General features: G+C 58.1%; 1 protein-coding gene across 2 annotated transcripts; it reads right to left on the minus strand.

Moving 5' to 3' along the window:
* Positions 1 to 5592: 5592 nt before the first annotated feature.
* FGF17 (fibroblast growth factor 17) lies at positions 5593 to 10745 on the minus strand. Of its 2 annotated transcripts, none has more exons than XM_057724519.1 (5): positions 10711 to 10745; positions 10497 to 10533; positions 7300 to 7444; positions 6952 to 7058; positions 5593 to 5886 (listed from the first exon to the last, which is right to left on the minus strand). In XM_057724519.1, the coding sequence occupies exons 1-5, from the start codon at positions 10743 to 10745 to the stop codon at positions 5593 to 5595; spliced, it is 618 nt and encodes a 205-aa protein (XP_057580502.1). The 2 variants fall into 2 exon arrangements, with proteins under 2 accessions (XP_057580502.1, XP_057580501.1); XM_057724518.1 differs by having other exon boundaries at positions 7300 to 7477.
* Between the last annotated feature and the right edge of the window lie 4552 nt (positions 10746 to 15297).

Genomic DNA, 15297 nt, shown 5'->3' on the forward strand with positions numbered 1-15297 from the left:
CCTGGAGAGGCTGGCTGGGCACCCAGGCACCTAAGAAGGGACAGTGACAGAGAACTGGGCCAGTGGAACAAAAGGAAGGATGAGGGCCTCCAAGTGACCCTTTCTCATCAGTTTGGAGGACACACCCCCTATCTCCAAGCACCGGACTCTCTGACTTCCGGAAACCAGAGCCTTAGCCCCAGCAGCTGCACCAGACCAGCCTCTCCCCCAAACCCCGACCCCACAATTGCATCTGGTCACTTCCCGTCTCAGGTCCCTTCACTGCTTCCTCGGTGCCACAGCATAGAGACCGAACTCTCCATAATGTGGCCCAATGCTTTCCTGCCACTTCTGGATGCAAACTTCCAGTGCTAGCAAAACCGACTGACTGCTCACCGCTCACCGCCCCCCCCCCCCGCCCCCGCAAGAAACCTCAGGTTTTCCTGCCTTGAAGCCTTTCTTCCCATGCTGTTTTCACTGTCAATATTGTCCCCTTGCAGGCCTCCTTTGCTGACTGAAATCCTGCTCATCCTTCAAGATCATGCAAACCCAGCCCTTCCCAGCGCCCCGGCCCTGGGGACATCCCAGAACCCACCATGCTGCCTGGCCTGGCCAAGGAGTGGAAAACATCCCACTTGAGGTGTTAAAGATAGGCGAGAATCTGGACTGCAGTCGTCACTGGCTGCAGCCGTGGATGAGTTAACATCTCTGTGTCTGAGCCTGCCCACACACGACTTGGGAATAATCTCACCCCGCAAAATGAGGGTTCCATGTGAGCACGCCTTGCACGCTGCCTGCCACATCTCTGAAGCTCAGTACACATCAGTGTCCTTATTTCCTCCCCTTTAACTCTTTGGGGATGTACCAAATGCTGCTTTGCTATATTGGGGTAAGAGACAGATTTCCACAAGTCCTCAAAAGAAATGCCTTTTATTGCATTTATCCCCCAGTTATCAATCTATCATCTATCAATCTATCTATCACCTATCAATCTATCATCTATCTATCTATATCTATCTATCTATCATAATCTATCATCTATCTATCATCATCTATCTATCATCATCTATCATCTGTCTATCTATCTTTTTTTTTTTTTTTGACGCAGACCATTTTTAAGGTCTTTTTTTAATTTGTTACAATATTGCTTTTGTTTTATGCTTTGGTTTTTTTGGCTGCAAGGCATATGGGATCTTAGCTCCCCGATGACCAGGGCTCGAACTCGTACCCCCTACATTGGAAGGTGAAGTCTTAACCACTCGACTGCTAGGGAAGTCCCATATCCCCAGTCATATTTCCAGTGTCTTGACAGCTTGACAGGGGATGACACCCTATCTTGTCCATCTTTTTTAGTAACTGAAGGGCTAGCACAGTGGTCATATGTTGTAGGGAATACATAAATATTTGCATTAACTGCTTAGGACCCCTCCGGTCCAAATCCTCCTCAGGATGGAGCTTGGTTGCAGGATTCTGGCTTCTCATCCTACCTCTACCTTCAGGGACCACAAGGTGCTGGGCCAACGGCCAAAGACTTCTTTCTGGGTCTTCAGTTGGATTATTTCCTTAAGAAATACTTATTTTGTGTAACATACTGTGTTGGGTACTATGGGGGAGGCAAAGACTGACTAGTTCTACATCTGAGGCTCTTGCTGTCCAGCAGAACCATGACACAAGCATAAATAAGTACAGTTCTGGATGAGCTGTGATATGTGCCCTAAGGCCAGGGCAAGTCGACTGTTGGAGGAAGCAGGGCAGCAGAGACGGCCACTACCCCTGGGAGAGGGGGCGTCGGTAGAGCTGAGCAGATGGCTGCAGTCTGGACGTGCCAGCATTCCGGTGAAGAGCATGCAAGCAGTGGGGAACTCATGAGCAAAGATGGGCCCAGTGGGAATTCCATGGTGGTCCAGTGGTTAGGACTCCATGCTTCCAATGCAGAGGGCAGGGGTTCCATCCCCGGTCAGGGAACCAAGATCCCACAAACCGCATGGCATGGCCACAAACAAAACAACAAAAAAAAAAAAGATGGGCCCAAATGCCTGCTGGGTGGCAAGGGTTGAAGTTTTGCCAGTGTTCTTGAAGGGGACCTGGAGGGACAGGGCCGGAGCGGGGCCTGGGCAGGCCTGGGTGGGGGCTTGAAAGCCATGATGAGTCTGCTAGTAGTGGCGTGACAAGGACAGAGCTGTGGTAAGGGAAGGTGAACTGAACAAACTGTGTGATGTCCTGATGGGAGCGTGTGTGTGTGTGTATGTGTGTAGGCAGAGAGACCACTTAGAAAGCTCTGCATTCATTGAGACAGATCTCAGTGAGGTCCAGCCATGGTGCAGGGTTCCAAAGTTTGGAGGAGAAAGCAGTCATGTGCAAGGGGGTGATAGCTGGGCATGCTGGTTTGCTCAGGGAGAGAAGAGAGTGGCAGAGATCTTAGGACATGTTTCTGTGAAGAGGGGCCAGGAAGGAGAAGAGTCCGAGCCAGAGAGAAGGAAAATAGGACAGCCTAGGGCAGGTGAAGGAGGAAAGAGCTTCAAGGACAGGTGGTCCTCCCAGGTGTCCAGGGCTGTGAGGCTGAGGCTGGGCGACTGAGAAGTCACAGCCAGCAGAGTCTGAGGGACAGGACTGAATAGTGATGTAAGTAGAAGCCGGCTCGTGAGGGCTAAAATGTGAGTGGATTTCCCCCCGACTTCTTGCTTCGGCTCCCCTCTGCCTCATCTGGCTGCTTGGAGGACAGGACAGAGAAGGCGCGATCAATACGTAGGCTGTTCTTAGCTGGAGTTCTTGGTAATCCTAAACAGGCACAGGCTTTGAGGCACGCTGCTGCTATGGAGCTCCACCTGCCACACCCTCCCTGAAGCGGATGTGTTCATCTCACCCTAAGTCTTCCCCCACTGTGTCCATTCCTGCCCGCACACCTGCTTGCAGGCTTAGGGCGCCCAGGATCAACAAGGGTTGCTGTAGCTGTCCGAGGTCCATGGGACACCTCCTTCCCGCCACAGGCACAGACACTTTAAATCCCAGAGGCCCCATTATCGAGACCCATTCCTTTGCCTTCTCCCTTTCAGCATCTTCGAAATCACCACCAGCTAGGAGGGAATGAACTGAACAGACTTCCCCAGAGCATGAAGAGGCACCCTGGGTATGGAGCCTGCACTCAGCAGAGGCACCCAAAGGTGGGGTGAGACAGCTCAGAGGGCCAAGCGGGGGACCCAAGGCCACAAGCGGGCGTCAGCCCTGCCAGGCTCCGGCTGGCCCTGGGCAAGGGCACTGTCTGAGATGGCACGGGCCTCCAGAGCGGCCTTCTTCTCTCACCCTTCCCCGTTCTCTGTCCCTCCCTGCCAGGTCTCACCTCAAAAAGCAAGAAAGGAAACAGTGAGGGCTTTCTGGAGCCGGCCCCCAGAGGCCTGTCTGTGCGGGGGAGGTCAAAGAGAGGCAGGGAGGGGCCGGAGAAAGGCCGAGAAGAACGCAGAGGCGAGACAAAGGGCCCCGGCCACCTTTGAAGCTGTCTCTAACCCGAGCCGGGGGTGGGGTGGGGGTGGGCCTGAGAGCCTGGCTGGGGGGAGGTGGTCTAGAGTTTTAAAGAATGTCTCAAATTCCTGCGGAAATCAGAGGGATTGTAAGAATTCTCCCTCCCCAGCACACCTCCTTCCCGGCCCCTTCCTCCAGCCCCCCAAGTCCGGTCCTCCACACCTGGGGGCCCCAACCCTTTGTCCTCAGGTAATTGCTGGGCGTTGCCCCTGCGTTGAAAATCCCATTGAACTCACCAGTTATCAGCTGTGGCTCCAGACCACCCTCCCTACACTCCCCCCAGAAAACGACCCCCAACACGTTTCCCGCAGTCTTCACCAGGATTAAGATTCTTTGTGATTTGGGGGGAGAAGAAAAAGCAACCTGGTGAAAAGCAATTATGACAGGCTGGAGGGAGAATGGCCTGGGGCCTGGGGACCTCCCTCTTGGCTTGCAGCCGCTTAAATTGTACGGACTTGGGGGTGTCAGCCTGGGCTCCAGTCCTCACCCAGGGAGAGGTGAGTGACCTCCCCCCGCCATCAACTTGGACTACTCGCCACTCACCTCCCCTTTTGACTAAACTAGGCCCCCCCACAACTTCCCACTCTTGCCTTATTTTTAGGCCACTGTTGGGAGACGTGGGGAGAAAGGGATGTCTTTCATTCTCTTTCTTCTCTCTCCAAAATCCCCCTCCCCAACATTTGCTGGGAAAGAGGAGGGAGGGGAAACTGAGGCTAGGGGTCCATCCGCAGAAGAGAGGGCCCCGGGAGTTGTTCCCCGTGAAGAGCAGAGGAGGGGGCGCTGCTCTGAAGGGCCTCCCCGCTTGGCAAGATTAAAAGCCGTGGCAAAGGAGAAAAGAGGCGGGTTTTATGGCCTCTTAGTTCCACTCCCCAAACGCACACCTGGAGGCGTCGGGAAAGCCCACCAGAGGCGCTCGGGGCGGGGAGGGGGAGGGGGAGGGGGAGAGGGGAAGAGGATTGCCCCTGCCTCCTGCCCACCCCCCCCCCGCCCCCAGGCTGCCGCCTCTAATCGCGTTCCCCCCCCAGGTGTGGCCCCCGCCCCGCCCCCCGCGGGGACCTGGGCGCACGGGACGCGGTCTCGCCCTCCCTCCCCTTCCGCCGGTCCGCGCCTCCTCCCCCACCCGACCTCCTCACCGGAAAAAAGCAATCAGGCTCTCGGCGAGGAGGCTGCAGCGCCCGCGGCCGTTCGGCCTGCGGTCCCGGCCCCGGAGGCTCGGGCCGGCCCCGGGATTGGGGTTTCTGCGCCCTAGCAGGTAGCACGGGACGCGCGGGGCCAGCCAGGAAACCCGAGCCCGCGGAGGAGGGGCGCGCCCTGGGCCGCCAGCCTCCCGCGGGGCGGAGGTGCAGGGCCTGCCGGGCCATCCCTCCCCGGCTACCTCTGCCCCCTGCTCCTGTCCCCTGCGCCTGCGGGGACGTGCGGGGCCCGGGCTGGCCTCCACCTGCCGCGCCACACCCAGGCCTGCGCGTTGGCCTCCTCTCCTCTCGGAGGAGCAAGTTTGTCCCCAGTTCGGTGTTGCAGCTGTTCCCCCCAGCCCTCTTCAGATAACCCGTTTGCAGGAAAATGGTTTTATTCCGGGGCTGGGAGTTGGGGGTGGGGGGTGCAGGCCTGGGTAGTGGAATGTGAAGAATGGCCAGCCCTCTTTTTTTCTCCCTCTTTCTTTTTTTTCCTGAAACCCAAACAAAAGTCCCTTCCTACAGTCTGGCTAGGAGGAATTTGGAGGCTGGGGGCAGAATGAGGGAGACACAGGGAGCAGAACTGGCGGAGAGCCCCCTCCAGACGGTGTCTGCAGCGCCTTGAATCTGCTGACGTTCTCACTCGGTTCAGGGAGCCTGACCTCCGGCTACTCTACCTCCCCCTCCTGAGGGCCTGCTCCACCCCCAGGGGGCTACTCCAGTGTGGGGCCCTGGGGAGCCAGCCCTGCTAAGTGGCAGTCCTGCCCCTTTCCAGGGGGATGGGGGCTCTGGTGCTGGGTGGTCCTCAGCATCCTCCTTGGGGGCTCTGGCTCCCCTGCCTCCACCCCAGCCCAGTCTTTGGATTGGGAAGGGAAGGGGATGGGAAGGCCCATGAGTGAGGGGCAGCTGCCCCTGGGGTCCCTGACTACGTCACGGGCTGTGGCCTCCGAGTGCGCTTGGTCCGGCGGGTCGGGGCTGAGCCCACAAACTCGAATGGCTTCTGCCTCTCCGCGTGGTTGGGGAAGGGCAGCTGGCCCTGGTAGAGGCGCTTGATGAAGTGGGCCTCTCGCTGGTTCTGGCGGCTGCGGGAGGCCTGGCGGGGCCGGCCCTGCCGCGTGAAGGCCATGAACCAGCCCTCGTGCCGGGCGTTCTGGAAGGCCGTGTAGTTGTTCTCCAGCACGATCTCTGTGAACACGCAGTCTTTGCTCTTCCCGCTGGGCTGCGGGGGAAGGAAGGAGAGGAGGGGAGTTTGTCCACCCACCCTGGCTGGTGTGTCTGCCTTATGGGCCTATGTTGTAGGACCCAGGAGGGAGCCATAGGGGCTGTGAGCCCAAGAATTTCTGCCGGGTGAGATGGGCACCTTTGTTGGAGAGGCAAAGGTCAGGGAGAGGAACAAACTTTGTTGGAGTCAGATCTGAACTTAAATACAGCCTTGTCATCTGGAATGTGTACACCTTGAGCAAGGTATTTAGCCAGGCTGAGCCTCAGTTTACCCAGCTATGGCATAAAGATCACGGTAACTGTGGAGTTCCATGCATACCCAGTGGGCACTCGTACACAAGAGCGTTCTTGTCTGGGTGATGGTGTTGCTGGGTGGAGGGAAGCGAGGCAACAGTCTGATGGAAAGAAGGGGCGAATGTTTGTAGAACACCCACTATGTCAAGAGCCAGGCAGCCACCCATCTGGCTCTATAGATAACCTTGGCACTGTGCCCATTTTACAGATGAGAAGCCTGAGGGTTGACAAAAATAAGCAAATATTTGAGAACAGCCAGAATGGGAAGCCAGGATTGGCTAATGCCAAAGGAAATGGAATTCTCCCTGCACAGCAACTCTGGACTCACCATTGTAGAGAGTGTAGTGATTCCACTAGTACATGGTTACACTAGTAGGCAGTTAGCACGGAATCTTGCTGCTTGGAGCCTGTGGACCCCACGGACCTGGTGGGGGGTGGCTTCAGGCCTTCTCAACCCTAATCAGCCCTTAGCCCTCAACACAGAGGCTGTGACATGATGTAGGTGCTAAAATTCTTACTCATTGATGCTGGGAAAGTATCCCATAAATCAGAGCCAAGGATTCTTAGGGATCAGCCAGTGTCCTCATAGGGCTTCTAGACCCACAGGAACTGGAGACAACAAAGAAAGGTCAAGTGGTAGGGTGAGAACAGAAGTCATAGGCCTGGGTGAGGCCCCGCAGAGGGCACTGGGATACTGTTGGGGCCTTGCATGCCCCCCCCACCCCGGGAAGATAAATTCATTCATTCCTCCCTGTCCTGCAGGCCTCACCTTCCCGATGAGCTTGCCCCTCTTGTTCATACAGATGTATTTCTCGCTCTCAGCCCCCTTGATGCGCACCCGGCTTCCAAAGGTGTCTGTCTCCACTATGAGCTTGGCTGTGGGAGAGGGAGAGAAAGACCTCCATCCATTGGGGCTGTCAGCCCAGGGGTCTGTAGGGGACCCCCACCAGCCTGACCTCTAAATTCAGGTGGGGGGCAATGGGAGGCCCTTGGGGGCGCTCTTCCTAGAGGCTTCTCCCTGCTCTCCCCCTGCAGCCTCTACCCTGACACATCTAGGGATGGATCAGGCGAGGCTGGGCAGGGGAGTGGGTGGCCTCTGGTGAGGGCTGGGTCTCACCAAACTTGTTGCCGTCCTCAGCGGTGGCGGAGATGCGACGCCCGGTGACCTGCACATGCTTGCCACTGGTCCGGCTGTAGAGCTGGTACTCGCGGATCTGCCGCCGGCTCAGCTGGTCGGTCATGGCACCCTGGTCCCTCACGTACTGGTTAAAATTAGGAGACGGGTGATTCTCCCCCTTTGCGGTTACCAAGGGAAAAATAGTGTCAATTTGCTTTGGGTGACACCACCGCAGGTCCATCCAGGGGAGGGGTGCGGAGGCGAGTGTGGTGGGGGCAGGTCATTTGCCCTGAGAAGCAGAGGTGCAGGGGGCATCTGGCTGTGACCTTCCCAGGCCTGTGCGTGCACCAGTCATCATGACCTCTTGGCTCCTTGTCTGCCCTGGAGTACAGGACTGGTAGCTGCCCAGCTTGGGGGACACCTGGGGATTACAGCTCAGGCCTGGAATCGTGACTCTGGGAGCTGGAAGGAAACTTCAGGCTGCGGGTATCTAATCCCCATGGTCTAGGGTGGAGGTGCACAGGGCCGCACAGCTGAGTAGTGACAGACCCCTGTCCTGCCTCTAGGATGGGAGCTTGCTCCCTCTCCAAAACTCCAGGGGCTTGGCTCTGTTAGCCAGGGTGACCAGATGTCTCCCCAGCCCTCCGCACTGGTCTCAGAGGAATCCATGTGTGAGCTCCGGCACAGGTGCACACACACATGCGTGCACACTCACGCACACCTGCACGCACACTCACACACACCTGACGTGCACACAGCAGCTGGTCTGCTAGTCACTGAAGACCATCGTGGGGGCTCTAAGACCCTTCTCTGTAGGCTCCTGTGGGGCCCCTTGGAAACATTTCTTTATAGCACTAACCAAGGACTCTCAAGCTCACACCCACCTCCCGTGCTGCTCTGCCCTGCGTCTTCCTCCCCAACCCAGTCTAGGGCTGAGGTGCCTCCTTAGCGGAGGGAGGTGGAGGCAGTGGTGAGAGGTGCTATCCGCGGTGGCCCAGTGGCTGCCCTGTGAGGCCAGCTGCCTGTGCCACAGTGTAACAGAGGCTCATGGCCAGTCGGGGGCGATGCTACCGCCCACTGCTTCCCGGGGAGGGGAGAGGGGCCATGTCTATCCGCACACCATACGAAGCCAGGATCAGTGCCTTTTCCAGGCCTGGCCTCTCCTTACTCATCTGCAACGCTGAGTGGCAGAGAAACAGACTACTTCCTGCCCTCTCTCTCCAGCAAGGTGCAAACTGGTATGACATTTCCCACCTGCTGGTGATAGCCTCAGCTCTAGCACTAAAATGTTTCTCTCTCCACCTGGATACCGCTGGCCTATGCTGAGACAGCCTTGGCTTGCCCCAAATCCCTAAGTCCACCTTTATCCCAGGCCCAATCGCAACCATCTGGACAGAGCTAGACCCAGACCAGCACCTCTGCGGGGCCTCCTTCTCCCGGAGGGAGGGGTGGGAAGTATCAGCTTTGAGGAGGGGGGAGGTGAGGGGGCAGCTCCAAGCTGACAGCAGAACCTGCTCAGGGTTAACCCTTCCTGCGTGTCACTGCCCAGGTCTGACCCCAGCTGGTCCAATAGCTCGGGAGCCCAACAGCTCGGAAGCGTTGCCAGGACCCCAGCCTATGAGAGCAGGATCCGCCCACCCCACATCCCGCCCTGGGCAAACGTGAGGCCGGCATTTGGGGTGGGGGACCTGCCTCCCTGCCAGGGGGTGGGGTCTGGCTGGCCCAGGACCCTGGACGGGGTCTGGCCTGTCCCCAGCCCCGAGCCTCCTGGCCCAGGTTCAGGCCCTCCGCCCCTCTTGGCGGGCAGCCTCCTTCTGGCTGTCTGTTCCAGGTCAGGAGCAGAGAGGGCCCCCTCGAAGCCCCCTCCTCTCCTCGTCCCCCTTCTAGCCCTGCACAAAAGCAGCCCCACGCCCCCCCACAGCCCACAGCCCACACGTTGCTCTCCCCGCGGGACCTGGCCTGTCCCTTTCATGTTCCCGCTGCGGGGGGACCTCCCCTTCCACTGCGGCAGACAGCTGCTTGTCAGACGGCCCCTCAAGCATGGCTGTGGTCCGGCCTGCTGGCCCCCCTGCGAGGGGGGCGAAGGGGCACTTCAAGGGGGAAAGGACAGCTTTGCCACCTTCCCCAAGTCCTGAATGGGGCCTCAGCCAGGCCATAAACGCCCCGGCCAGCAGCACCATTGTGCGAACTCCCCCTCCAGAACAGGTTGGGCCCACCCCCAGCCCCCTCCCGGCCAGGCTGGGGGCTTTCTTCTTGCTCTCCCTGGATGTGTGAAGCAAAAGGCCTGGAACGGGGGCTAGAGCAAAAGGGGGAAGGAAAAGGGGGGGGTTGTCTCTCTCTCTCCCACCCCCCCACTGCTTCAAAGGCAGCCCCTTTCCCTCTCCCAGAGAAAAGGCATTTACCTTCAAAAAAAGTCCCCACTGGATATGAAGAGAAGCGGGCCTCTGGCCTGGGAAAGCCAAGGGGTCTCTCCCCAGAGCGGTTCTGGACCAGTGCATTTTAATAGCTGCACTTTTATGGCGAATCACAAAAAGGGACCGAGCCTCGCACAGGGGGCTGAGGCTTTGCGGTGGGGGGACACTGACTTGGGGTGGGGGGCCGTGGAGAAGCAAACCCTGAATCTCGTCCCATACAGACCTCTTTGGGCTTGACCTCATTGCCCTGTAGGTAAGGAGTTGCCCACCCTGGCTGGGCATTCTGACTGCCCACGCGACCCCCCAGGACAGCGATCTGCGGGACATCCACGGTGGTGGGAATGGGGTGGTGAGGGGAACACACAGGTGGTTTTGCATGGAAACCTGTCCTTTCAGGTACTTGCAAGTACAAGCTTCACCTGAGCCATCACCTCCGCCCTCTTCCGACCACTCCCGGGCTCTGTCCCTCAGGCCTGGCTGCCCTGTGCCCTTAGCCTTGGGGGGAACCTCGTGTGGAGGGATGGAGGGAGCAGAAGAGACCTGAGGGGAACTCGGGAGGGGTGTCAGAGGGAGGGCTGAAATAAAAACGTCCATCAATCCCCAAATCTGCCGTAGCCCCTTCTCCTACCCCATCCCACACGCCCCCCCCCACAAACCTCAGAGTCTTCAGGACGCAGGGAGAGGCCAGGAGCTGCCTCTGTCCACCGAAAGGAGCTTGCCCCCCACCCCCCATTGGTAGGGTGGGAGAGATGGGGAGAAGCTCGTGGGGGGGCGCCTGCCTACCTGAGTTTGACAGCAGAGAATCAGCAGCTGCAGGCACCTGTGTGGGAGACAAGGCAGACCCAGGTGTGAGCGCCAGCAGGCAGCCCGAGGGCACACCAGGCGGTCCCCTCAGCCCCCCACCCCCGCGGCCCGTGTGGGAGTCCCGGGAAGATGAGGTCTGCCCCCGAGGCTGGAAATGGCAACAAGACTGCGGTCCGAGAGGCAGCGCACTTACAGCGTGAGGTTGGGCAGCAGGCGGGCGGCTCCCATCGCCGGAGAGATTCCTTGGGGCTGTTGCCCTCCTGCCCCCAAAGTCAGGAGCAGATGTGGGCAGTCCCCGGGGGCAGAGTCCCAGAGAAGCCAAGGTCTCTTCAAGCCACAGGTTTTCAGTGGAGAGAGAGAGAGAGGGGAGGAGGAGGAGGAGAGAGGGGAGGAGGATGAGGGGGAGGAGGGCGTAATTGGGAGACTGAGGTGTGAGGAGTCCACCTTCCTGACCAGTGAGACTGTAAAGCAGCCGCTGGCGGAGGGCTGCCAGCCTCTCGCTGGGCTACCCAAGCGCAGAGGATGGAGCTGCTGGAGGCTTCTGGACCAGGAGGCTGGCTCCTGCGTTATTCCTGACCCTCACGGACCCTGAAGGCAGGGACCCTCCTTCCCTCTCGGGGCCAGCTTTTCCTGCCCCACCTCCCCAAGGGTGAGCCGCAGGTATCAATCCAGGCCTGGGGTCGCTGGGTCTGGCTCTGGGGGTGGAAATTCCCAGAAGCAGCCTTAAAAGGAGGAGCCTCCCTCCAGGGGGCAGGAGGTGGGCTTGGCTAGGAGCGGGAGCTTCCACTGCCTCTGTCACCCCTTGCTCCCCCTATCTGCTGTCTGGCCACTGAGAAGGAGGGGTTAAGTCTATCCTGACTGGCAGCAAACAGTGGGTACCACAGCTTGGGGGCTAGAGGTCGGGAGGCAGGTGCAGCTGGGGCTGTGGGTGGACCCTGTGGAGGAGAGCGGATGCACTGGCACCAGCTGCTTTCCTCTGGGCCTTGGCAGTTTCCTCTGAGAGATGGTGCAGTAATGCCTCGGGATGTTGGAGGACCTAATGAGATGGGTGCACTCAAGCAGAAGTCCAAGGTGTATGTTCTGGGCTTCACTTGCCATCCCCCCAGGGCGGCAGCCATCTCTAGAGCCTCTGGGAACTGGGAGGAGCCCAGCTGCATCCCCCAGCAGCCTCTTCGTCTGACCTCTGGTCCCACACTGCTCTGTACCACGTCAGGTATCACCCCATTCTGCAGATGAGGAGACTGAGTCACACCAGTAGGTCATTTGCTCAGGATCACCCAGCTAGTGAATGGCATAGCCAGGTTTCCAAAGTCCATGCTCTTTCTCTCCAGTATGGATTCTTTCTACTGTGTCCACACCCTCCAGTCCCAGCACAGCCCCCACCCTGGATGTACCAGTACCCCGGGATGACCAGGGCCTCTGCACCGTTCCTTCCCTGCAGAAGGGGGCTAGTGCTTAGGGGGATCTCTGCGGGAAGCTCACACCTCAGCTCTGGGCTCCCTGGAGTTCTCAGTGCCCCCAAGATGGGAAGAGAAGGGGAAATGCTGGCTGTGGATTTATTTACCTAAAGAGATGAGTGGGAGGGCGAAACTCTCACCTCCAGGCCTCCTTTTCACCTTTCTGAGCTAGATCAATCCACAAAGTTGTCTGCCACCCTCCCCACCCACCGACAAGCAGGGACACCTCCAGCCTGTCCGGCTCCACACTTGGCTCCCAGCTCCGCCCCAGGTATCCCCAAGCGGAGCTCAAGGGTGAGTTGAGCCCGAGCTGGCCTGGGGAGTGCAGTGTTGGCCCCGGCCCATACCTTTGTCCCTAGGGGTGTCCTGGGTTGGAATCAATCAGAAAGAATGTCTAAACTGGAAGGGATCTTAGAGATTCTTCATCTGGTCCAGCCTCCTCATTCACCAGTGAGGCCCAGAGAGGGTCTCACAGCTAGTTAGCAGCACAGCTGGGACAAGGTCCATGATCCTCCTGAGGGATTTGGATTTGGGCATTCCAAACCCAAATTTCCATTTTCCACATGCGCACCACCATTTGGGGCCCCATTTAGACTTTCCCTCTTCCACGGAAACGTCCAGAATCTGCCTCTCCGCTGTGATGGGTGCTGGCTCCATCTCTATTCCCTGGGAAACCTTTGCCCTCATGCCCACATACTCACCAGCTCCTAGCTCCCTGGTAGGGTTTTAGAGGCTACCTCAATCCCCAGGAGTCACAGTAAGAACAGAGAGGGATGGAGGAGACGGCTCAGGCTTGGGGTTCTGGGGTGGAGGGGTCAGCTGGGGGCAGAAGGCAGTGAGGAGAGGCAGGTGTGGGGAGTTGCATCTGCGCCCAAGGTCTCTGAGCCCCGTTCCTATCAGTGGGGGAAGGGCCTGTGTCATGGGCCAGCCCCCAGCCCAGCCTGGGTCTCCATGGTAACAGATGCCCACAGTCAAGCTTGGCCTTGGGGCTCAGCCAGGGGGCTGGTGCCAGGGGGCTCTGGGGCACGGCTGGGTAGCCTTTCTGCTCTTCATTCCTTCCCATTCTGCACCTGCAGGCCTGGATTTCTGACTCTGTTTTCTCCTTTACTCCCATGGGAAGGCCGATGGTGGGCCCCAAGTGGGGAGTGTTCCTGGCCCAGACTCTGAATTTTATCCCCATTCCCTGACCCAGGCCCTTACAGGCTGTGTGACCTGTGGCAAGTCCCTTCACCTCTCTGGTCTCAGCTTCCTAATTTATAAAAAGGAAATGGCCACTACCGATGCTGTCAAAAGTGCTACCATGTCAACTGGGAGGAAGGACTCTTCCTGAAAAGTGTCAGGCGGCACAAGAACGAGGGAGAGGGCCAGAGACCCTCTTATGTGGTCCAGCCTCAGTTTACTTAAACTTTGACTTTCTCCCCTGATGAGAGGGAGCTGGGGAGGGGGAGAAGGGTAGGGTTCATTAACATTTATGGGGGGTGGGAGGAGGTGATAAAGGGAGTGAGAAGTAGCCAGGGCCGTGGTGGTTAATCCCACCCCCTAGTGCCAAGCTCCACACCCTGCAACGGGGCGTCTCACGCCTGTTCCCAGCAGCACAGCTTGTGCGTTCACAGAGCCCACCCGCAGCCCTGCTACTTGTCATCACCTGCTTTGACCCCAGCCCACCCTTTTCCTGTTGACAAACCGAAGGGCTAGGGCTGGGGAAGGGCGACGGGCCGAAGAGCACTGTAGCAGCGCAGACAGACCACCCCGTCTTTGCCATTTGATCATCACCGCCTGCCGGCCTGTGGAAATCACATTGTCGGTGGTCTAGTGCTGAATGCCCCTCTAGGCAGACCCGCAGCTGAGCCAGAGAACAGGGGCGTTTGCCTGGGGCTGGTGGAGGGGAGAAGCACCTGTGACAACGTGAGCTGTGCCGTAACTGGGCTCTGGAGCTGCCCTCCTGGGCTCCAGTTATACTGTGGACTTAACTCTAACTCCCGCTCTCAGTTTGAGGCTTCCTGGCACTCTCAGACTTCCATGTCTCCCTCTCACCCACAGCGTGGTCAAAAACAGGGCACTGGGGCCAGACTACCTGGGCCTGAATCCTGGCTGTGTGATCTTGGGGGCAAATTGTTCAACCTGTCGGTGCCTCACTTTCCACATCTAAGAAACGTGGCTAATAATACCCACCTCTAGGCACGGTTGTAAGGATTAAAGGTGTGAATCCATGAAAGGCACTTAAAGCAGTGCCCAGCTCACAGCGTCATTACTGCAATCATATCAGCCTCCTTTCTGTCCAAAGCTCTGTGCTTGTTCTGCCTCAGGCCCTTTGTACCCTCTATTCCGGCTCCTAGGAATGTCCTTCTGCCAGCTCCACATGTAGCCATCACCCCCTTTATGTCAGCTGTCTCCTCTGAGGGACCTTCTCAGGTCCAACTAAACAGTACTTCCTGGGACTTCCCTGGTTGTCCAGTGGTTAGGACGCCACACTTCCATTGCTGGGGGCCTGGGTTTGATCCCTGGTTGGGGGACTAAGATCCCACAAGCCATGTGTTGCAGGCAAAAAAAAAAAAAAAAAAGAAAAGAACAAGCCTCCATCCCTCACCCCCCAAAACAAAACCAAACCAAACAAAAACAAACAACAACAACAAAAAAAAAACCCACCAGCACTTCTCCACCCTGGAAATTAGCCTGTTTTACTTCCTCTCAAACACTGGATAGTAATTGAAATTATGTTGATGGCTCTTGCATTTCCGCTAGACTGTAGGCGACCTGAAGGGAGGAATTTGTCTTGCCCGCCCTGTATCACAGTGGCATGAAGCCATGGTCAATGCCAGCTGCCTACCGGGAACCAGACCTGAACTGACGTCCCTTGTCACTCTGGGTGACTGAGGTCAGTAGTGAGTTCTCCTTTGTTAGAGGGTGGGGCAAAGCCCACATCTGCCTCGTGGGGTGTAGAAAGCAGAAGCAAGAACGCCAGCCCTGCCCTCCTCTACCTCTTCTGCCATCAAGAGAAGCTGAACTGGGAGACTCAAGCCTGCCTGCTGCCCTTCCCGTGCAGGTGTTCAGACACTTGCAACCTTCTGGGACCCATACCTGGGGAGAGAGGGCAGGGACAGTTCCCCATTGGCCCACATCAGGCCTGGCCAGTGGGGGTGCTGGTTAGGGGCAGGGAGAAGCCCAGCAGAGGCCCTGCAAGTAAACCCCAAGGAGGCGGCCACCTGTGTGTCACCGTGGGTGAATCCTGCTTCGAAGTGGCTCTGCAGCCTGGGAGGGGGCAGAAGGCCAGAGCCACACAATGGGTCATTCACCCCACTTCCAGTCCTCTGTTGGCCTCACCC

Source organism: Hippopotamus amphibius, chromosome 2 (assembly GCF_030028045.1).
Source record: "Hippopotamus amphibius kiboko isolate mHipAmp2 chromosome 2, mHipAmp2.hap2, whole genome shotgun sequence".
Lineage (NCBI taxonomy): Eukaryota > Metazoa > Chordata > Mammalia > Artiodactyla > Hippopotamidae > Hippopotamus > Hippopotamus amphibius.

Bases quoted from the DNA above. Each gene is read 5' to 3' on its own strand.
- FGF17 (XM_057724518.1), bottom strand. From the start codon at position 10,745: ATGGGAGCCGCCCGCCTGCTGCCCAACCTCACGCT. The intron at 7,478-10,496 runs GTAGGCAGGCGC...GTAACCGCAAAG, and splicing joins TTCTCTGCTGTCAAACTCAG to GGGGAGAATCACCCGTCTCC. The intron at 5,887-6,951 runs GTGAGGCCTGCA...CTTCCCCCGCAG, and splicing joins GGGGCAAGCTCATCGGGAAG to CCCAGCGGGAAGAGCAAAGA.